The 20,185-nt window shown below is 32.1% G+C and overlaps 1 protein-coding gene across 17 annotated transcripts; it reads left to right on the top strand.

Annotated features, from left to right (window-relative positions):
* Positions 1-1,212: 1,212 nt before the first annotated feature.
* LOC114310162 (DNA topoisomerase 2) lies at positions 1,213-12,125 on the top strand. Of its 17 annotated transcripts, XR_014365165.1 has the most exons (12): positions 1,213-1,840; positions 2,196-2,265; positions 4,789-4,885; positions 5,113-5,182; positions 6,150-6,331; positions 6,699-6,791; positions 8,215-8,309; positions 8,403-8,532; positions 10,418-10,579; positions 11,281-11,403; positions 11,504-11,575; positions 11,809-12,125. XR_014365165.1 is itself a non-coding variant. In XM_082922051.1 (10 exons), the coding sequence occupies exons 4-7, from the start codon at positions 6,776-6,778 to the stop codon at positions 10,495-10,497; spliced, it is 321 nt and encodes a 106-aa protein (XP_082778177.1). In that variant the 5' UTR covers positions 4,689-4,885; positions 5,113-5,182; positions 6,150-6,331; positions 6,699-6,775; the 3' UTR covers positions 10,498-10,579; positions 11,281-11,403; positions 11,504-11,575; positions 11,809-12,125. The 17 variants fall into 17 exon arrangements, 9 of the variants coding, with proteins under 9 accessions (XP_082778177.1, XP_082778178.1, XP_082778179.1 ...); XR_014365167.1 differs by lacking the exon at positions 5,113-5,182 and having other exon boundaries at positions 1,220-1,840; positions 6,192-6,331; XR_014365163.1 differs by lacking the exon at positions 5,113-5,182 and having other exon boundaries at positions 1,238-1,840.
* The last annotated feature ends 8,060 nt before the right edge of the window (positions 12,126-20,185 follow it).

Below are 20,185 nucleotides of genomic sequence, written 5' to 3'. Positions count from 1 at the left end.
TTGCAAGAAACCAAGTTAATTAAAGAGGAGCCACACCCAATGGTTACAACTTTGGCAGTCTATAGATATTTTGAAAACACTGTTCCCAATAAACCTTTTAGATGAACAGTGCCATTTGTTCTAAAATTTAGACTAAACACTGTCTCTTAGACTAAACACAGGGAGACGTGTTTAGTCTAATTTTTATACCAAATATTATTTTTATGTTTATATTACAGTTATTTTTGACACCTTGTTATATATATGGATATTACTATTTTGAAACTAATAGAGTGAATTGTGATATAAAAAAAAATTATAAACAAAAGTTGGTAGGTAATTATTAGATTAGCACTTTAGAGAGCTAAACTCTCTCACCCACAAAAACAAAGTTGTGTCTGATCCTAACAAAAGAAGATAGTCAAAGATTTGAGACTGGATATGATAAGGAAGATCTAACGGTTATATATTCTAGCACATCCGTTTGGAGAATTTTTCAAAATGTCTGTGGAGAAGGGGGGTCGGTGCACAAGCCACAGAATCAAATCTAAAAGCATCCAAGCTCTTAGGAGCCATTTGGGAATAAAGATAAAAGTTGGGTTTTGTAGCTTGGGTAAAAATTTAGAAACTTGTTTTTTTGGTATTAAAATTATTCGGAAAGGTAGCTAAATGTTACTGTGAAATTACAGCTATACTCTCCAATTGCAAAATGAGTCACGTGTAAAAATGTAAATTTTTTAAATTGGATAGAGATATTTTGGTCATTTGTTTGTAATGAGACAGCATAACAAATATTAAGCAAAAAAGTCAAAAAATAGTTTTTTACTAATTTCCCAAATGACTTTTTGAAATAGCCAAAAAATTTAGTTAAAAGTCAAAAATCAACTTTTAACTATCTTCCTAAAACACTCCTTAGTCACATCCTTGAAACCCTCACTACAAGAATTTACACAATTGCCGACCACTTTTGCCGACCAAAAAAATTTCGGTCGCCAAAAAATGGCATTTGGCGACCAAATATTAATTAGTCGCGAATGATCATTATTTTTGGCGACCAAATATTATTAGTCGCAAAAGGTTATATTTTGGCGACCAAAAAATGAGTTGGTCGCAGAAAGTGGTATACTTTTGCCGACCAACTACAAATTTGGTCGCGGAATGTCACATATTTTTTAGCGACCAAAAATTTGGTCGCCAAAAACTTATTTTCAACAACCAAAAAAAATTAGTCGCCAAATTTGTATTTTTAGCGACTAATATTTTAGTCGCCGTTGATTAAGATTTGGCGACTAAAAAAGTTTGTTGGCGTAGGTACTTTTTCTGCGACTAATTTGATCTTTTGGTCGCCAAAAGTTTGTGGAGGGAAATTTGAAACATAGAGGGGGAAATGGGTTATGTTGGCCACGTCTCCCACGTCTCCCTCTATTCTACCTTTATCTCTCTCTTCTCACCTCCCCGCTTGCCCACGTCTCCCCCTCCCTTCTATCTTTATCCCTCTCCCTTCTCTGTTCTCACCCACCCCATTCCGTCTTTATCTCTCTCACCCTCCCGTTCTTCTTCTTCTATACCCAGTGTGCCAAGTTCCCTCTCCCTCCCGTTCTTCTTCTTCATCGCAAGGTAAGTTCTTTCGTTTTCTACCTCTTCCCTTCTCGCTCTTTGATTTCAATTCTTCTTTCCTCCGATTTCTTTTCTCTTTTTGGGGGGTTTTGAGAAAGAAAACCTAGAAAAATATATTGGCAGAGATAATTTGGGTTTACTTCTAAAACTCTCTCCCTTTTAGAAATTTGTTTACTGCTTCATTTATATACTCTGCAATTGTGCCAAGTTCCCTCTCCCTCCCGTTCTTCTTCTTCATCGCAAGGTAAGTTCTCCCTTTTTCTACCTCTTCCCTTCTCGCTCTTTGATTTCAATTCTTCTTTCCTCCGATCTCTTTTCTCTTTTTGGGGGTTTTGAGAAAGAAAACCTAGAAAAATAAATTGACAGAGAATTTGGATTTACTTCGAAAACTCTCTCCCTTTCAGAAATTTGTTTACTGCTTCATTTATATACTCTGCAATTGGGGGAATCATGTTTTTTTTTTGGGGGTTGGAAATTTAACCTCTCCATTGTTAGGTACTGTTTGGGATTTGGAGAGATTTGAAACTAATTCGGCAATGCAAGACAAAAAAATCGTTTGCTTGCTCATCTTTGGTCTCATGTTTTGTACCTAATTTCAGATTTCGGCTTCAAAGGCTTGCGGAGAAAGCAGAAAACAGAACGATTTATTTTCAGATTTTCCCTCTGTCGGTATTTTCTGATTATCTCTCTTTCATTTTCAGATTTATTTTCTGATTATCTCTCTTGCTATCACTCTGTTCTTGCTTCCAATTGATCTCACAAAAGATCTATCTTTCTTTATTTTTTAGGTAAATGGGTTTTGATTACCCAGATGGGTATGCATTAGTAATGTCAATTTGGGTTTACTTCTAAAACTCTCTCCCTTTTAGAAATTTGTATAGGATGATCAGAACTTACTCTACAATTGGGGGAATCATTGTTTTTTTTTTTGGGGGGGGGGGGGCGTGGGTTGGAAAGTTTTCTTCCACTCATATAATATAAGGTTTATGTTAAAAAAGGTTTACAGGTACAAAACAGAAATTGGCTACATCACTGTTGTGTTCTGGGATCATTTTTGGTTGAAATTGATTTGGTTGTGTGTTTGTGAAACTATTTCAATTTCTGAATTGTACCTCATTTTTCATTCATAATAAATGATGATCTGGTTGAAGCCACCCTATTTTTTAATTTTTTTTCTTTTACTAAACTTATAAAAAAGGTTATTAAAAAAATAACTTATAGATTTGGGTAAATCTTATATGTTTTTACTAAACTTATAGATTGAAAACGATATATAGATTTGGGTACATTTTACTAAACATAAGTTTTCTATTTATTCTATAACTGATATATAGTTATCTGTCCTTTAAACTACAGATATGTTATAGAGAAGAAAAGGTTATAAAAAAAAATATAAGTTTGCTCAATCTATAAGTTTAGTAAATAAAATCTATAAGTTTTCTGTTATAAGTTTCTTCCACTCATTTAATTTATTAAGTGTTTGTTTGAATGTAGTTGTTCTTAATTGTTGTGTTCTGGGATCATTTTAGGCAATGGATTAATTGAAATTGATTTGGTTGTGTGTTTGTGAAACTATTTCAATTTTTGAATTGTACTTCATTTTCATTCATAATAAATGATGATCTGGTTGAAGCCACCCTATTTTTTAATTTTTTTTTTCACTAAACTTATAAAAAAGGTTATAAAAAAATAAGTTATAGATTTGGGTAAATCTTATATGTTTTTACTAAACTTATAGATTGAAAACGATATATAGATTTGGGTAAATTTTACTAAACATAAGTTTTCTATTTATGCTATAACTGATATATAGTTATCTGTCCTTTAAACGACAGATATGTTATAGAGAAGAAAAGGTTATAAAAAAAAAAAAAACATAAGTTTGCTCAATCTATAAGTTTAGTAAATAAAATCTATAAGTTTTCTGTTATAAATTTCTTCCACTCATTTAATTTATTAAGTGTTTGTTTGAATGGGTCTGAGAGGTTGTTCCATTGTTCTCTACCGGTTTTTTTATTTTTTATTTTTTTTTATATGCTTCAGTGAGCATCTTCACTTTTCCAAGTCCTTGATGCTGAAAATTTTATTTGCTGCCAATCTACCTGCATTTCATGGGTATCTTTTGGGTCATAGTTGCTGTGAATTTTCTTTTCTATTCAATGGGGATTGGTTGATGGAAAAATAGTTCTATTTCAATTTTCTGGGTAAATTGAGTTCAGTATAGAGATTTACATTTTTATGGACTATATTAGTTAATGTGAATCTCTTACAGAATGTTTGGAGTTAGTTGATTGAATTTAAGGTTTGGGATGAAATTCTTGCTTATCTATTTGTGTCTGGACATCGATCAGTGAAACAAGATTATTTAATGATATTTGTAGATATATGTGCTATAGACAGTGACAATAATTGGGACTACTGATATTATTAGTTTATGTGAATATGATTTTGGATTTGACCTAGGTCCCAACAATAGGTTGAGCAGATGCAAACGAATTTGAATATTTTTTTTAATGGACAGATATCTGTGCTAAGAGTTTTTTTTTTTTTTATATATACCATTTAGCATATGAAGCATGAGTTTTAATATGCAATAGAAAGTTGAAGTGATGAATATAATCAACGCACCATTATGCATCAGCAATTGAAATTATGGAGCATCTTCACTTTTCCAAGTCCTTGATGCTGAAAATTTTATTTGCTGCCAATCTGCCTGCATTTCATGGGTATCTTTTGGGTCATAGTTGCTGTGAATTTTCTTTTCTATTCAATGGGGATTGGTTGATGGAAAAATAGTTCCAATTCAATTTTCAGCTTAAATTGAGCTCAGTATAGGGATTTACATTTTATGGACTATATTAGTTAATGTGAATCTCTTACAGAATGTTTGGAGTTAGTTGATTGAATTTAAGGTTTGGGATGAAATTCTTGCTTATCTATTTGTGTCTGGACATCTATATAATAAAGCAGATTGTATCTTTAATGAGTATGAACAGATTGTATCGTTAATCAGTTTCTAGAGCATTCATGTTAATCTTTTGTGAAGAAAAAAAAACCCAATGTAAATAGCTAAATTTCTGCAGTTGCTTCACTTCTGCTAAGATCCAACATAATTGTTCTTGCTATCTTCAATTGTTCTCTGTCAATTTTCTTCGAGTTTTGACAATTTTCCTTCAAATTGAATTCTGACAGATCGAAATCACACTTTGCTACTCCTTGGCATCAGCGGTATTCTTAAAGATATACTATCAGGTTCAGGCCTTGGGGGCTTTACTGGGACCAGGACGAGGTCAGTTGGACTTGGCAATCTTGTAATTTTGTTGGTTTATTAGTTTTGTCTTCTCTTCTGTAAACTTTATGAGTGAGTATTTTTAATTTTGCTTCACTTTTGATCTTTTAAGTTTTGTGTTAGTACCTGCGTTCTGCATATTTTTTTCAAAGTTGTTTTGTTTTAAGTTTTATATTGTTAACTTTAGCATTACTAGACTGATTACAACTAGCTTCTAAAATGTGTAGCCATGTACCAGTTCTCAGCCAGTAGCAGCCCAAGAACATTTTAGGCATAAAGGCCAAACGTCAAAATGAGGTTATCTTACTAAGCCTTTAGACGATTGGAACTTTTGGCAATCAGAAAGTTTCTTGAAATTATTTGGTAGGCCTGATACAATAGGCCAAGTGGCCTAAAGGTTAAGCTGCCTATGAGTTCAATAAAAAGTTTAATAAAAATTTTAAATACAAATTAATATTTTAATTTAAACTTTTACTAATGAATTTGATAAATTATATTTTAACTTAAACAAACTGCCATTGTACGATATCTTAAATTGATTTATTATAATTGATTTCTATAACAGTGAAATTATTATCATTTTGAACTGATTTTTTTGTAAAGGATGTGATACCAATATTAATAATTTATGTTAATTGATTTATTTTAAAATGTGTACCAATATTATTTATATCGTGCTTTCAGGCACGGGCATACGCTAGTATATACAATATAGTAACATCACATAATATTGTGTTCTTGTTATTTAATTATTATATAATACTACTACTACTATATTATTGCTACGTTAATGTTCTATCCATTATTATAGGTATTATCATTATGCCATGCCACTGATTTGAGCACTAACTTCTTAAATTAATACCGTCTGAAAAAGCTAATGCCGTAAAATTGCTTATTTGACTATAAGTCTAGGACACTTGAACAGATAAAAACTCTCTTTTTATTGGATGATGGAAAAATAAATTAGTTTTTCTAATTGTAAAATTTTGATACATGATCACAATTGTATAGTGTTGTGTTAGAGATATGTTTTTGACAAATGACCTTAAACATAATATATTGCTAACATTGCTTTTCATGAAATGATGATAACAAACATAACATAATAAATTTTAGATCACCATTGAAGCACCATCTTGTGAAACTAAGTTGAATGAGGGATAGTTTGTTATTGACAGTTTTATGTGAGTTTCTAGAATATTGAAGCAATTGACAAATGAGCAAACTTTGAAAGATATGTTGTTATTCTGTGCTTTTTAAGGACTTGAACTAGTGAAATGTTGAGTTTCCACAAATTTTCCAGTCAGAAAGGCATAAACAAGATCTCTTAGCTGAGATAGTTTTGGAGGAGCAACGTGGTAGGGAACTATCTAAATTGTAACAGAATTGCTTCTTAATACAAAGAGCTCTACAATTGTGGATAAACCATCCCGGGCCTGAAAGGTATGGTTCTCAATCTCCATGTGTAAACTGCAGGATCTGTCTTTAGTCCTTGTTGAGAGTAGTGATGATAAAGTGTTCTATTAACTTCAATGCTTCTGCAATTTGCTAGAGGAGTAATGACAGAAATAAGGTGTCTAAACGATTGACTGAAGAAGTAGAGAAATATTTTGAGGACTTCATTTCAAATGTTGAAGATATTAAAATTTCTTTATTTGATGGAGAAAGGAGTGATGCAAGTTTGACTTTAGGAGTAACAAAGACTAGAGATGCAGTGTCACATTCTAGGGAAACAGAAACAATTTATAATACAGCAGGATCTAATTCTCTTCCTATTGAAATGGATGGTGTTATTCTGCCTTGGTTGCAGTAGGAGACCGCTAATGATGGTTCCCCTCTTCCATCGAAGAATAAGAGAGAGCTTCTTGTGACTCCAAAAAGTATCTTATGGGATGCAACTCAGGTAACCTTCAAACTGTCACATAGTTGTAATATTTTAATTCATAAATTGCTGTTCTAACCTTTGCTGACTAAAAGTTATTGCACAGAACATACTTTCATTTAGTTGTAAGTTGACTACTTCACTGGCTTACAATACTTTCATTTAGATGTAAGTTGTTTGCTTCATTGGTTTATAAGAAATTAGTTGCCTTTTGTACTTGTGATAAGAATTATACAATATCAACTCTTCAGATTTTAAATTAAGGTTGGTAAATTTTTAAACAAGATTTTTTAGCTGAAATTTTAAGTTTAATAGAACTTTATATTTTATAGGTTGAAATTTGACAGCATATAGAACATTGAAAGGGGAAAATAAACAGACTTTACAATCTTCTCTTTTTTTTTTCTTTTTTTTGGATAAGTACAGACTTTACAATCTTTACTCGTGCGTATCTTAAAAGTGAAAAGTTTAAGTTGGTACATGCAGTTTTCAAACTCTGACTTTTCTCAATTATTTGGTCATGTCTCATTTGAGTTTTAATTGTTTTACAAAATTGTTCAAATGGCATTTATATAGGCAAACATGATGTGGTTACAATAATTTATGTTTGTATTTGCTTGAAGTCAATGCTATTGCTGTGTAATAAAATGTTGCTTACTTGCCAATGCATTCAACCCAAACTGTCTACCAATCCTTTAGTTGTCCAACCACCCAAGTAACTAGGTTGACTTGGGGCATCATGCTGATATCAAAATGCCTATTAACAAACATAATTAGCAAAAAAGATGAGAAATAATTTGAAGACAAATTATGATGACCTTGATCTAGTGCACTGTTCATAGCCCTATTGGTGCCACAAGATCCATTTAAGGAAATGCTAATTTACTTCACTCCATTTTTTATTTTGTTTTCTTTGACTAGTAAATAATTCTTCAAGTCTACTGCCATCTCCACTTATTGAAAGGCTTTAAACTCCATTCTGGTTTTTAAAACATTGATTATAGAACAGAATGTGTTTCACTCAAACATTATTTATAGGATATAGTTTCAACACTTTTTTGCATCACCCATCAATAGGGAATTTCGGGTCCTCAATTCAATATTGCTCATATTAATTTGCATTTTTTTCCTCTAATTAAATTCTTAGATTTTGACCATCTGTTTTTGGTTGCTTGGAATATTAGTTAGGTGATTAGATTTGTTGCAGAACCATGTTCTGCACTTTATTTTTATTTTTTTTTGTTGCAACAATGCGAAACTCATTTAGGTCATTATTCATGGGTATAAAATGGATGACTTGCAAATAAGCATGCATTGTGGCTGTAACCAAAAGTTAATGGTGGCAAGGAGAGAATCTGTTGAGTGGATTTTAAGGGTTAGGAGTTAAAAGGATGTAACCAAAAGTAAAAGCCATGTGTGGTACAATTAACTCTTTATACAACAGAAATGGGTGATCATGAGCAAGATGGGGAAGCAATTGAGCTTGCCATCAGTAAGAAGAAAATTGAAGCAAGGAAGAATTGGCTCCGACAGTTTGAGGTTGGAAGTTAAATTTCTTTTTTCCATAAAATCTAAGGTGTTTTGTAATTGTTCTTTTTCTAATAACACTTTCTTTGTCTATGTGATTTGCAGCCTGGCACTTACCTTGATCAAAAGGAGAAGGTCATCAAGTACAGTGATTTTGTCAACAAAGAGCTTATATTGTTTTCTATGGCAGATCTTCAACGGTCAATTCCTTCAATGGTTGATGGCCTAAAACCAGGTCAAAGGAAAATCCTTTTCTAGAATATTCAGTTAATGCTAATTACTATACAATTTTTTGAAACTCTTGTTTTACATCATTCTCTCCCTTTAGGAAAAAAAACCTCACCCTCGATTTACTATGAATCGAAACTTCATACGTTTGAGCTTGTCTGCATCTATCTTATAGTTAAGGATAATCTTTTCACATACTTGACTTTGGAAAAGTGTAACTCCTCTTGGGATGATTGTTGAATGCATATGTCACATAAAGGATACTTGCTCCCATCTATGTGCATTCTCTCTTAGTTCTTTTAGGAAATAACAATTCCTTGAATTCTTAAATTACTTAAGCAAGGAATTTTGGCATCTTCTTAAAAACCCTTCTTTTCATTAGTTCGGTCAAGGTCGTACACTTTAGTAGGACAAGGAAAATAACTAAGAGCATAGTCAAAAAGTAGTTGCACACCTTTGTTTTTAATTGCACTGCCCAATAATACAAGAACAAACTTTTGCGCCGTGGTAGCCCTCCGGTTTTCCTCTGTTATTAAGCCATCAGTTGGTGAATATTTTGAACTACATAATTTGATCTCATCTTGCAATTTGACAAATTTGTTTTTTGTTTGACGAATCTTCACTTTCTGTAACAAGACTTCCAACTTTTGCAATAATGTCTTGGATTTTTTCTTGGTATACTTTCAAGACTTTTTCTTCATTTATTTCTTGGACACGGGACAATATAGATTTGTCTTCAAACGTGAGCCCTTCAAGGATAGTTTCGACATAAGTATTAATAGTATGGTGCTTAGGCTTGTATTTTTCCTCCAATAATTGCTCATAATTCCATGGCAAAAAAATCTCCATTATATGCCTTTTCATTCTTGACCATGAACGAATACGCACCTTGCCTTGTTGCTCTCTTGATGATTGCAAATCTAACTATCACCAAAGTGCAGGACCTGTAAGCTTTAATAACACATACCTCTACTTTTATTTGTTTGGAATTTTCATATTTTCAATATATATATATATATATATATCTAGTATCCAATCTAGAATATCTTAAAATATTCACTACCACTAAATTTAGGTAAATTTTCATGATCTCTATAATCTTGATGATAAGAAAAGTCCACGAGCTTGGGTTACGACCTGTCCGAAGGCTACCATGGTTATGAACTGCCCCTCGGGAAAGACCTCGTTCTGACACCAATTGACACGGTGGTAATGGAGGAAGGAACTAATTATTGTTCTAGTAGACAACATGGGCTTGATATCATTTTAGATTAGATGTGATTTATTGAATCCATAGGAACAACCTTGAATCCACAAGGACAATAAAACAGAAACTCTTTGAAAATAATGTTGATTAAAAGAATACGTTACTCATGCCTGTAGGCTCCTATGTCAGTTGAGCAAAGTTTCATCTTTTATTCTTGCTAGTGTGAAATCTATGAGTTTGACTGAGGTTAGGCTGTACGGGATGAGGGGTGCTTGATTGGGTTGGTTTTCTTTCCAAATTTTGATGTACAGGATGGGTGGGATGAGGCTTCAAACATGGCATCAAAGACTTTTTGAAAATCAATGTATAGACCAGTAATTGCGTAGTGTAGTAAGTATAGATCAGAGCAGGCACAACATCACCTATAATCTACAATTTATCCTTTCCTACTGTTGCTTTAAATTTGATGCTCTATGTCAAAGCCAGAAAGGACATTATTAAGGTTCATGATTTTCATAAAGGTATTGACATCTTCATGATTTGACTGTTGTTTGGCAGTCATGATTGGTATGTAATTAGGTGTAATTGAAAAGTCTCTTACTTTTTGCCAAATGATGTTTCTGGTCTCTAAAAGAATATTCAGTTAATGCTAATTACTACACAATTTTTTAATACTATGTTGTAGGAATTACCTGGTGTCTGGAGTCAGTAAGCAGATCCAAGTCAATGGAGCAGCACCTATTATGGTTACGGACAAGGTTATGATGCCTATGGTTATGGGACTACACATGATCCTTCATTATATGCATATGGTGCATACCCTGGTTACGCGCAGTACCCTCAACAGGTATGACGCTTTTAAAGAACATTGTTTTTTCCCTTTTGCTGGATGTGCTGTCCAGATTGCAATCTAGATAACATACAACTGGACTATTTTTTGATGCCTTATTTGTAGGAAAGTTAAAAAAAAAAAAAAATCATTTATTATATACTTAGTTGTGGAACAATTAAAAGCATTGTTGGACACAGACCAAAACTATCAAACCTTGTTTTTCCTCGCATTTTGTGATGAGGATATTTGAAGGAGAAAAGGAACTGTTCAACTCAGGATTGAGAATTTTTTTTAGATATTGGATGGCCGGAGCCAAAAAAAAAAAGGGAAACAAAAACAACTAAAAGAGGGGCTGTTATCTCAGTATTTGCGACCTGATTGATAGATGAGCAAATAGCTTCCTTGGCCAATAGATTTGTGCATCTGTTAGCTTCTCTCCAAACCAACACCAGCTGACACTGCCGTTCTTTATGCACGAGCTCTGCAATGTTATTGCAAATATTTAATTGGGTTTCATCAAGCTGTGTTTCAAATTGTTATGTTTCAAATTGTTATGCTAGATATATGTGACTTGTGAATGAAAACTTAGAATAGTTGTATTGTGTCGAATGTTAATGAATTATGTATTGTGTCGAATGTTAATGATTAAGTTAATTTGAATGATGCATTAAAATTATAGGTTTATTATGGATTGAATGAATTATTAGGAATTACAGGTGTATTGTTTTCCTGCTTTGGCGACCAATTTATTAGTCGCGACATCCAAAATAAGATTGTATCCAAAATGGGATGGCTCAGGAATTTCCTACCTTGAGCAATACTACAGGGCTAGTAAGATTGTATGTTTGATGATTATATAATTTATAATGTTCAATATTTATAGTGTGTACAAGTGAGTTTCATCCTGAGTTTAATTTTATTCATTTTTTTCGTATTTAGGGTTTTGAGAAACTGCAACATGTCTGGTGAAATCCCGAAATATATTTGGAAAATGATGAATCTGCAAATGTTGTAAGTAAAGCATGTTAAGCTTTGGTGAATGATTTTTATTTGACCTTCAGTGTTTTCATCAATGTATAATTAATTACACGACCAAAGCGATTTAATTTTCCATCCTGTCATTGTTATTGCTGTTAGTTTTTTTCACTGTCAAGGCACGAAAAGGACAAATCACAGCTCATTTATATGACAGTGCTTATTGAATTTTGTTCACAAATAGTATATAATTTTTGATCATCATGCAGGTAGATTCTGTAGTTTACCTTGTTGACGCGTACGACAAAGAGAGATTTGCAGAGGCCAAAAAGGAGCTGGATGCCCTACATAAAAAAGAACAACAATACTCAACAATACTCAACCTTGTTAACATCAGATGTTCTTTTTTTTTGAAATTGATGCTGATTATGTTAAATTTTTGTTGGAATGAATTGTTTTTTGTTTTTTGGGGTTTAGAATAGGGTTTTGTGAATTGTTCCTTGTTTTTGGAATCAATGTTGCTGCTGCTGAGTTATGTGTTGAAACTTGGATATAGAAAATTTTATAATAAGACCTGTTTTGATTATGAATTCGTCCTATTTTGATTATGAATTCGCTAAATATTACAGGTGTATTGTTTTCCTACTTTGACAACCAATTTATTAGTTGTGACCAATAAATTATTTTTTTTCGCAAAAAATGACAATTGCCGACCAAAAGTTTTGGTCGCAAAAAATACATCTATTGCCGACCAAAAACTTTGTTGGTCGTGGAAACTCACTTTTGCCTACCAACAGTTTTGGTTGCGAAAAGTAACAATTGGCGACCAAACTAATTTTAGTCGCACAATGTCACAATTGGCGACCAAAATTTTTGGTCGCGAAATGTCACAATTGGCGACCAAACTTTTTGGTCGCGAAATGTGTCAATTGGCGACTAAGAAATTTGGTCGGCAAAAGGCGACTTTTCGCGACCAAAGTGTTTTAGCGACAAAATGAATTAGTCGCGGTAATTAAATATTTAGCGACCAAAAATTTAGTCGGCAAATCCAACTTTTGCCGACCAATGAAAATTTTGGTCGCGAATTACTTTTGCCGACCCTCAATTGGCGACCAAACTAGCGACTAAAAAAATTGGTCGCGGATAACTTTTGCCAACCAAAAATAGACTTTTAGCGACCAATTTTTTTGTTGCTAAAAGTGTTAATTGTTGTAGTGCCTCTAGGTATGCGTGTCTCTCTTTGTTTGTTTGTTTTTTTAAGGATTTGGAAATTTCTAAATTTATCAAATTTAGGATCGAATCCATGTCCGAGGGAATAATGGAGACTTTTATTATGATAAAGAGGAGAAATTATATGATTTACAAGAATTTCAAGGTCATAATGTACTAATCTAATAGTAAGGAGGTGTATATTTACATGGCCTAACAAAATAAAAACAATATAGAAAATAATAATATTAGAAACACAGAAATTAAATATAAATATTTCACAAAAGGTGAGTCCCACATGATGTGGGGTTTACACCATGTGAGACATATGTGTCACATTCTGTGTTTGGTTCTTTGCACTATATAGAAAAATAACAAAACATGATTGATTGGATACAAAATCACGTGATCTTCTCGGAAAATTATATAATTTTGATAAGGAAACCCATGGAGCCACCACTAAATTTTGATTAGGATTTGATTTGTCTTTAGTTAAAAGTTGAACTGGACTAGACACATGAAATCTCTGACCGATAAGATTTAACGGAAGACTCCTACTAATAAGAGTTCATAAAAATATGGCCCAGTTAAATTTTTTCAAAGATTTTTACCGATAAGAGCCTTTTGATTAATGATTATTACTGATCAGAAACCTCAACTGTCTGATTCAATTAACAAACAAACCATTCCCTTCTGATTATTATAGATAATGTTCACAAATTTTGTAGAACAGCCTCTTTGGGCTGCCTTTCGGCCTAATTTCTTAGATTTTACGTGGGCCATCTCGACACCAAACCATATTCAAATTTGAAATGTATACTTGTCCTATTTGGGCTGCCTTTCGGCCTAGTTTCCTGGACTTTACGTGGGCCATCTCTGAGTAACAAAATAAAAAAATAGGATTTCGTATTGTATACCTTGTATGTATGATATATAGTGAATTATAATCTTACTGATCAAATTAAAAATATATTATGCCACCCTTAAAAACTTTTAAACTGAGAGCTCAGGTTGTTCAAATTGAACTCATTCAAATTGCACTGTACATTTCTTTCTTTCTGTTTTTTTTTAATTATGTGGTTAAATTTTTAAAGGACACGACGGTTGAGTATGCAAACAATCTTTGGCAGAGAGTGCAACAAGCTTTACCCTACATAATGTAATATTGTTCGCGTTTTTAGGGTTAAAAATTAAAAAAGAAAGAGGTTGTTGCAGTTTCCAGAGAGTAAATTATGACAAAAAATGTCTGTAATTCTATAACTAATATTGAATATATGTGGCTCCCACAAACATAATCACGTTACCAAATCTCATATATCTGTGTATTCTGTCAATTTTATTTTTTCTATAATTCATAATTTTCAAGTTTCATAGGATTTAGGGATTGAAAGTGTCCCAACAATGACATTACAGGGAGCACGAATTTCTTTGCAAGGATTTCAAGTAGCAGTACTGCTATAGACCACTAATTTGCCATCACTAATGCCACCACTAATGAGGTGGCAATTGAAGAAAAAAAAAAAAAAAAAGGCACAAACACACTGTGGCACATCATTAGAGTTACCACTAATTAGTGGTCTAAAGTATTTCTCTTTCAGGTAGGCCATTTTACAGCCAAGATGTCTTGTTCTACATATCACTGAATTTGGTAAGGCATTGTGTTCATCCTTTTGTGATTGCAGACAACTTTTGATTTCAACACCTGAAAAGTGTATGACTTCTTGCTCCTAAGTTTATTTCCGCCTCAAAATGTATACAATATTTCCTTTTTCTAGGTGGCTCATTATACTTTCATAAAATTTTGGGCTTCTTTTTAATGTTCTAAAGTTTTGTGTTTAGTTTATTGGGAAAAAATAAAATAGGATGATCATTTCATTATAATATTTCATGTTTGATTTATTAAAAAATAATTAAAAAAATACAATTATTACCTATTTTTAAAAAAATAAATGCGATAAAATAAAAATATTTGATTATCGAACTAATTTAATTTTTTTTTCTGTAAGTGTTATATACAAGAGGTTTTATAAAATGAACAATTCAGATTATCAAAAGTGACATGTGGTGAATTCTATGGCCCCTTCAACTTCAGACTTAAATAAAATATTTTATAAAAATATTTATATAAAAAAATATATCTAAAACTATGGGAATAAAATTTCTCTTTTAAGTGCCCCCATGCAGGATGGAAACTACAGACCTTCAGTTTACAAGACTGACGCTCTACCACTGAGCTGAGCTAAAGGGGCTTGCAGGAAAGGCCTCAAATCAGTACATTAATCATTTGATAAGGATATGCATATATTGTTCATTTTGACTACCCAACCCACCCAAGTAATTGAGACGCCATTACGCATATGCAAATGCAAAATCATCCTGCTAACAATGACTTTCTATGAATTTGATTGGACTTGGGGAGCGTGCTTAGGCACAGAACGATGCTTTGAGATACGGTTAGGTGTGTAAATTTGAACCCACTCGGTCCACTTGGATCCAGGCACGTCATTCGGACAAAATTCGAGCCGGCTCACGAGTTAAAAACTTAACTTTAGACCCAAACTCAAGTTTAGGGATATTCTAGTCTCGAGTGAATTGGCGGGTTGGGCCTTGAGCCAGGCCAATGAGCTTAGGCTTGGGCTCAAACTTGGGACAAGCCTAAGCCCAGGCCTGACCTAACCATTTTTTAATTTTTTTCTATTTTTTTCACTAAAAATTTATTTTTTTTCACCAAAAATGACATTAGGTCTTTGACAGGTCAAACCTTGAGTGGGCCTTAAGCAGGCCAATGAGTCAGGCCTAGCGGGTTGAGCTCACGGGCTAGGTCGGTCTTTGAAATAGCCGACCAATTCCAAGCCCAAGGTCTTGGGTTAAGTTCAAGGAAAAGACCTGGACGGGCCAGTGGGCCAAATTTACACCCTTACATAGAATCTTGTCTTGAGCCCATATCATTAATTCGAACCATTTATATTGTAATTTTCGTCAAATAAATCATCCATAAAAGAAAAAATCAAATTAATTGGGAATTTTTAACCTCAAAACAAAACCACATTTATTTTTTAAAAAAAATGGTTAATATAATTTTGATAATTTATTTTAAAACAATTAGAATTTGATCATGAGATTACACATGTCTGATTAACTTAATTTCTTACATGGATAATATGTTCGACGAATTTTACAATTGACCGGTTCAAAATTCATATAATCAAAATAGACTCGAGACAAGACTCCATAGTACCTCACACCACAAGGCACAACTTGTTCCCCGATTTGAATTTGATGAGTGAAAAATAAATAAAAATTAAAATGGTTGTTAAATGTAATTTTTAATGTTTTAGTCTTATTAAATTATGTAACTTATATACATATAAATATATTTACTATTAAGAAAGGATAGGGAGAAAAAAATCCATATAAAATAAAACAAGTGATGTTAAGACAAAATGAAATGAGGGAAAATTATCATTCCTAAAATTACGTTTTATCCAATTTTTGTCACAAGGATAGATATAGGATGTGAGGCTTCGTGATAGCGTGTCTTGATTTTTTTTAACGAAAATGATCCAGAGCTCGAAACTCTACGGCTCGAAATGGCTCGAAATTTTTTTTCCCTTTTCAAGCAAAGGAGCTCTGCACAAACAGAGGGAAGAGGAGAGGAGAAAGAGGGAGAGAAGAGAGGAAGAAGAGAGGAGAAGAGAAAGAGAAGGAGGCAGCACCACCGCCGTCACAGTCGCCTCGCCGCCGTCGTCGCAGCACCACCTCCTCACCTCCTCGCCGATCGTCGCACCACCGCCTCGCCGATCGTCGCAGTCGCAGTCGCAACCCCCTCCTGTCCAGCTCGTCGCAGCAGCTAGCCCGGCGCAGCCCCGCCTCCTCCTCCAGCCTGATTTTTATGGCCCCCTCCCCTCCCTCCTTCCTCCTCCTCCCGATCTTCTTCTCCACCCTTCTTCTTCTCCCTTCTTTTTCTTCTTCCTTTTCTTCTTCTTCTCCGTTCTCCTTTTTTGCAAACAACACAGGAAAAAAGAAAAAGAAAAAAAAAAAAAAAACGACACCAAAACGACGTCGTTTTGGTGTCGAGTCAAATTCGTGCCAAAGAATTTCGAGCTACGTAGCGGGGTCGTTTTTTTAATAATCTGTATTATTTATTTTGTAAAATTTATTGAACATATTATTTATAAAAAAATTCAAATTAATTGAATATACGTAACTCTATTATAGATGTCTAATTAATTTAATTTTTTAATATATAAACTATTCAATAAATCTTACAATATAAACTGTTTGAATCATAAAAATATATTCATGACATGCCCCAACAGCCTCTCACAGCACGACATATACTCCAATTCAGTAGATATATCCCTCGTAACCTTCAAGTGGGGGCACTGGCCAATCATTCATTAATCAATCGACATTCAAGTGGGGGTACTTCCAAATTTGTGATTGTTTACCATACTACTAAAATTGGGATTCAGATCCTCACCCTATAATTGGTATTAGTCGTGCAAAACATTGCAAGCAATTTGGTGCGGTGTGATATCCATTCATAAATCTCACCCAAAATATGTACTTTTAATTAAAAAAACACTATGCATTATAAATGTTTGGCACACACATGAGGCTCAAAAATAAATTAATGCTATATATTATTAAAATATTATCATAACTTTTTAATTAGAACATAGTTTTTTTTTTTTATGTAACAGGATGTATTTCATTATTTTTAAAATATAACAAGTTTTATATATTTTTAAAACATAATAAATTCTATATATAGCATAACATTTAGAGAAAATATCAAATTAGTGGTTTTTGAAAAAAAAAAATAATTATAAATCAGCGATATACTTTATAAATATTAATAATTATAATTATAATTATTTTACAATTTTGTAATTATTTTTGAAAAGTTGGACTAAAACGTAATTTCCCCTAACATTTACTATGTGGAGGGAAATTCTACTATACACAATTTTGAAAAGGGTATACTCTATGCACTCTAGTTATTCCTTTTTTTTTTCTTTAGTTATAATCAGTTTTCTTCTTTAGTTATGACTCATGAGATTTTTAGTTAGATTTCATGTGGTGTTTGATTATGACCTTTTATTTTATTTCAGTTATGACTCAGTTCTTCTTTAGTTATGTGGTGTATATGGTACAATCTTAACCCTACGTGGATACAAAGATTTATATTAAAAATAAGAATAAATAAATAAAATAAACTTCAATAATCACATGATTAATTTGTATTTGTAAAGAATGTGATCTGATTTGGTTGCTATTTAAATTTGATCAATTTAATTTTTTATATTAATGATTTATTAGATGAATTTTACTAATGGATTGAATCACCGAGACAAAAACCAATGGTGATCCCACAACATTGCGAGCTGGATCATCCAGTCCAAGCTCAAAATATAATATTGGCGTTCTATTTGTTTAATGGATTTAAATAGTGATTCAAAAAAAAATAAAAAATAAAAATAAAATATGAATAAAATATAATTATATTATATATATATATATATTATACAATTTTTTTTTTCTTATTGCCTTATTTGGCTAGAGGTCATTTGGCTAAAATAATCAATAAATTAAATTAAATTAAATTAAAATAATCAATAAAATAAAATGGCACATTCAACCTATAATAATTTCACTTTTTTCTCTCACAATTATCAGATCAATTATATATTCAAAAAAAAAATACAATAACGATCATTCTAAACATAATTTTTTTTAATCAAAATAACTAAATACCTAATTAAAATAACTTAGGCCTCTCTTGAGAAGTGGGTTAAAAATTATTTTTCAACTTTTAATCTATTTTAAATCATATCGGCCTTGTTTGGTTTATATTTGAGAAACATGTTTTGAAATAAAAAGTACGAAAATTTGTTTGGTTTGGTTTTTTTTTAAAAGATGTTTTGAAAAATTATTTTGAGAGAGAGTTTTGGAAAAAAATGATTAATTTAATGTATATGAGAGAGAGATTTGTTTGGAAAATTTGTAAACCAAACAAGTTTTGAAAAAAAAAAAATTGAAAAAATTTGTTTGGTTTGATTACTTTTGAAAACTTATTTGTAGAAAATTTTTCCCAAATTTTTTTTGAGAAACACAAACCAAACAAGGTCACCATCTCTCACATTTTTTATACATTTTTTTTTAAAAAAATTAAAAAATTAACTTTTAACCATCTTATTAAAAACCTCTTTATTCTGAGGCGGGCCAAATGGAAAATATTTGGAAAGAGCCTTGCGATTTCGCAAGGGATAGGATGTTGACAGGGCAACCACAAGACTTTATTGGCTCTCTCTGTCTCTCTCTGCTTAGCTGTCGTTTCTAGTGATTTCTACCGTAAATCCCTGTGGTTCCATTCCACCCAACAAATACCCCACTTTACCATTCTACCATTGTCTCATAATCTTTACAGAAATGTTACATTTCTCTAGTAAGGGAGTTTTAAAATAGCACTAATAATATAAAAAATTTAAAAAAAAAAAATTAAAGCCAAAATATCATATTATATGAAACTCACACACTAATTAAAATTCTTAATTTAGAACTCTCATTCTTTTTTTCTAATCTTTAATATAATCAATTGAAAATTCAAACAAATCGAATTAGAAATAGAGCGTTGTTTTGGAAATTAAGATATTTAATGACTTTTTAATTTTTTATAAAAGACATGTAAAAATTTAAAAAAAATAATTAATTTTTTTGTTATGACTTTTTTACTTTTTTTTGATTAAAATTTCAATTGTCAAAATAGACTAGTCTTATTAATCTGTCCACTAAAATTCTTGAAAACATAGAAGAGGTATAAAACTCTAGAATATTAATGTGTGTTGTGTATTTAATTCTGTATAATGAGATTCATACTTAAAAATTTGAATAATCTTTTTGTTAGATGGATTGAATAATCTTTTGAATAAACTTTTTTTTGAGCTACCTATTGGTCCTGTTTGGTAGAGCTGTGGGAAAGTGCTTATAGCTTATGCCTTAACAGCTTATAGCTTATAACTATGAACATATACTGATTTCTGACTTATAAATTAAGCATCTCCTGCCCCACTCAAAGAATAAGTTGATTTCTGACTTACAAAAAGCTATAAGCTGCATTGTTAAGCTAAACCAAACACATCAAAATAGCTTAAATTAAGCTGAAAGCTAAAATAAGCAGCTTTTAAGCTGCACCAAACAGGCACATTATCATTGCTGTTGAAAAATATATATTGATACCAACCGTACAAGACAAAGAAGTAAAGCTTTATTTGCTCCGACCATTTTGTCTTGTAAGGAAGGATATCCAAATCATGGGAAACTGACAGATGTTGCTCTCTAATTGGTCTTTAATTACTTCTCTTTAAATTTTACTCTGATTTAATTTTCTCTTTCCTTTCTAACAACTACATCCAAACCCCTCCTAGAACATGT

This window comes from Camellia sinensis, chromosome 3 (genome assembly GCF_055761805.1).
Source record: "Camellia sinensis isolate YWXY chromosome 3, ASM5576180v1, whole genome shotgun sequence".
NCBI lineage: Eukaryota > Viridiplantae > Streptophyta > Magnoliopsida > Ericales > Theaceae > Camellia > Camellia sinensis.
Note: the sequence above shows the minus strand (reverse complement) of the source record. Positions and strands in the feature narration are given on the sequence as shown.

What these genes read in the sequence shown, in the direction of transcription:
- LOC114310162 (XM_082922052.1), top strand. An exon ending in ATTGGCTCCGACAGTTTGAG is followed by an intron (nt 8,310 to 8,402) that starts GTTGGAAGTTAA and finishes TGTGATTTGCAG; the next exon opens with CCTGGCACTTACCTTGATCA. An exon ending in GGTTGATGGCCTAAAACCAG is followed by an intron (nt 8,533 to 10,417) that starts GTCAAAGGAAAA and finishes ACTATGTTGTAG; the next exon opens with GAATTACCTGGTGTCTGGAG.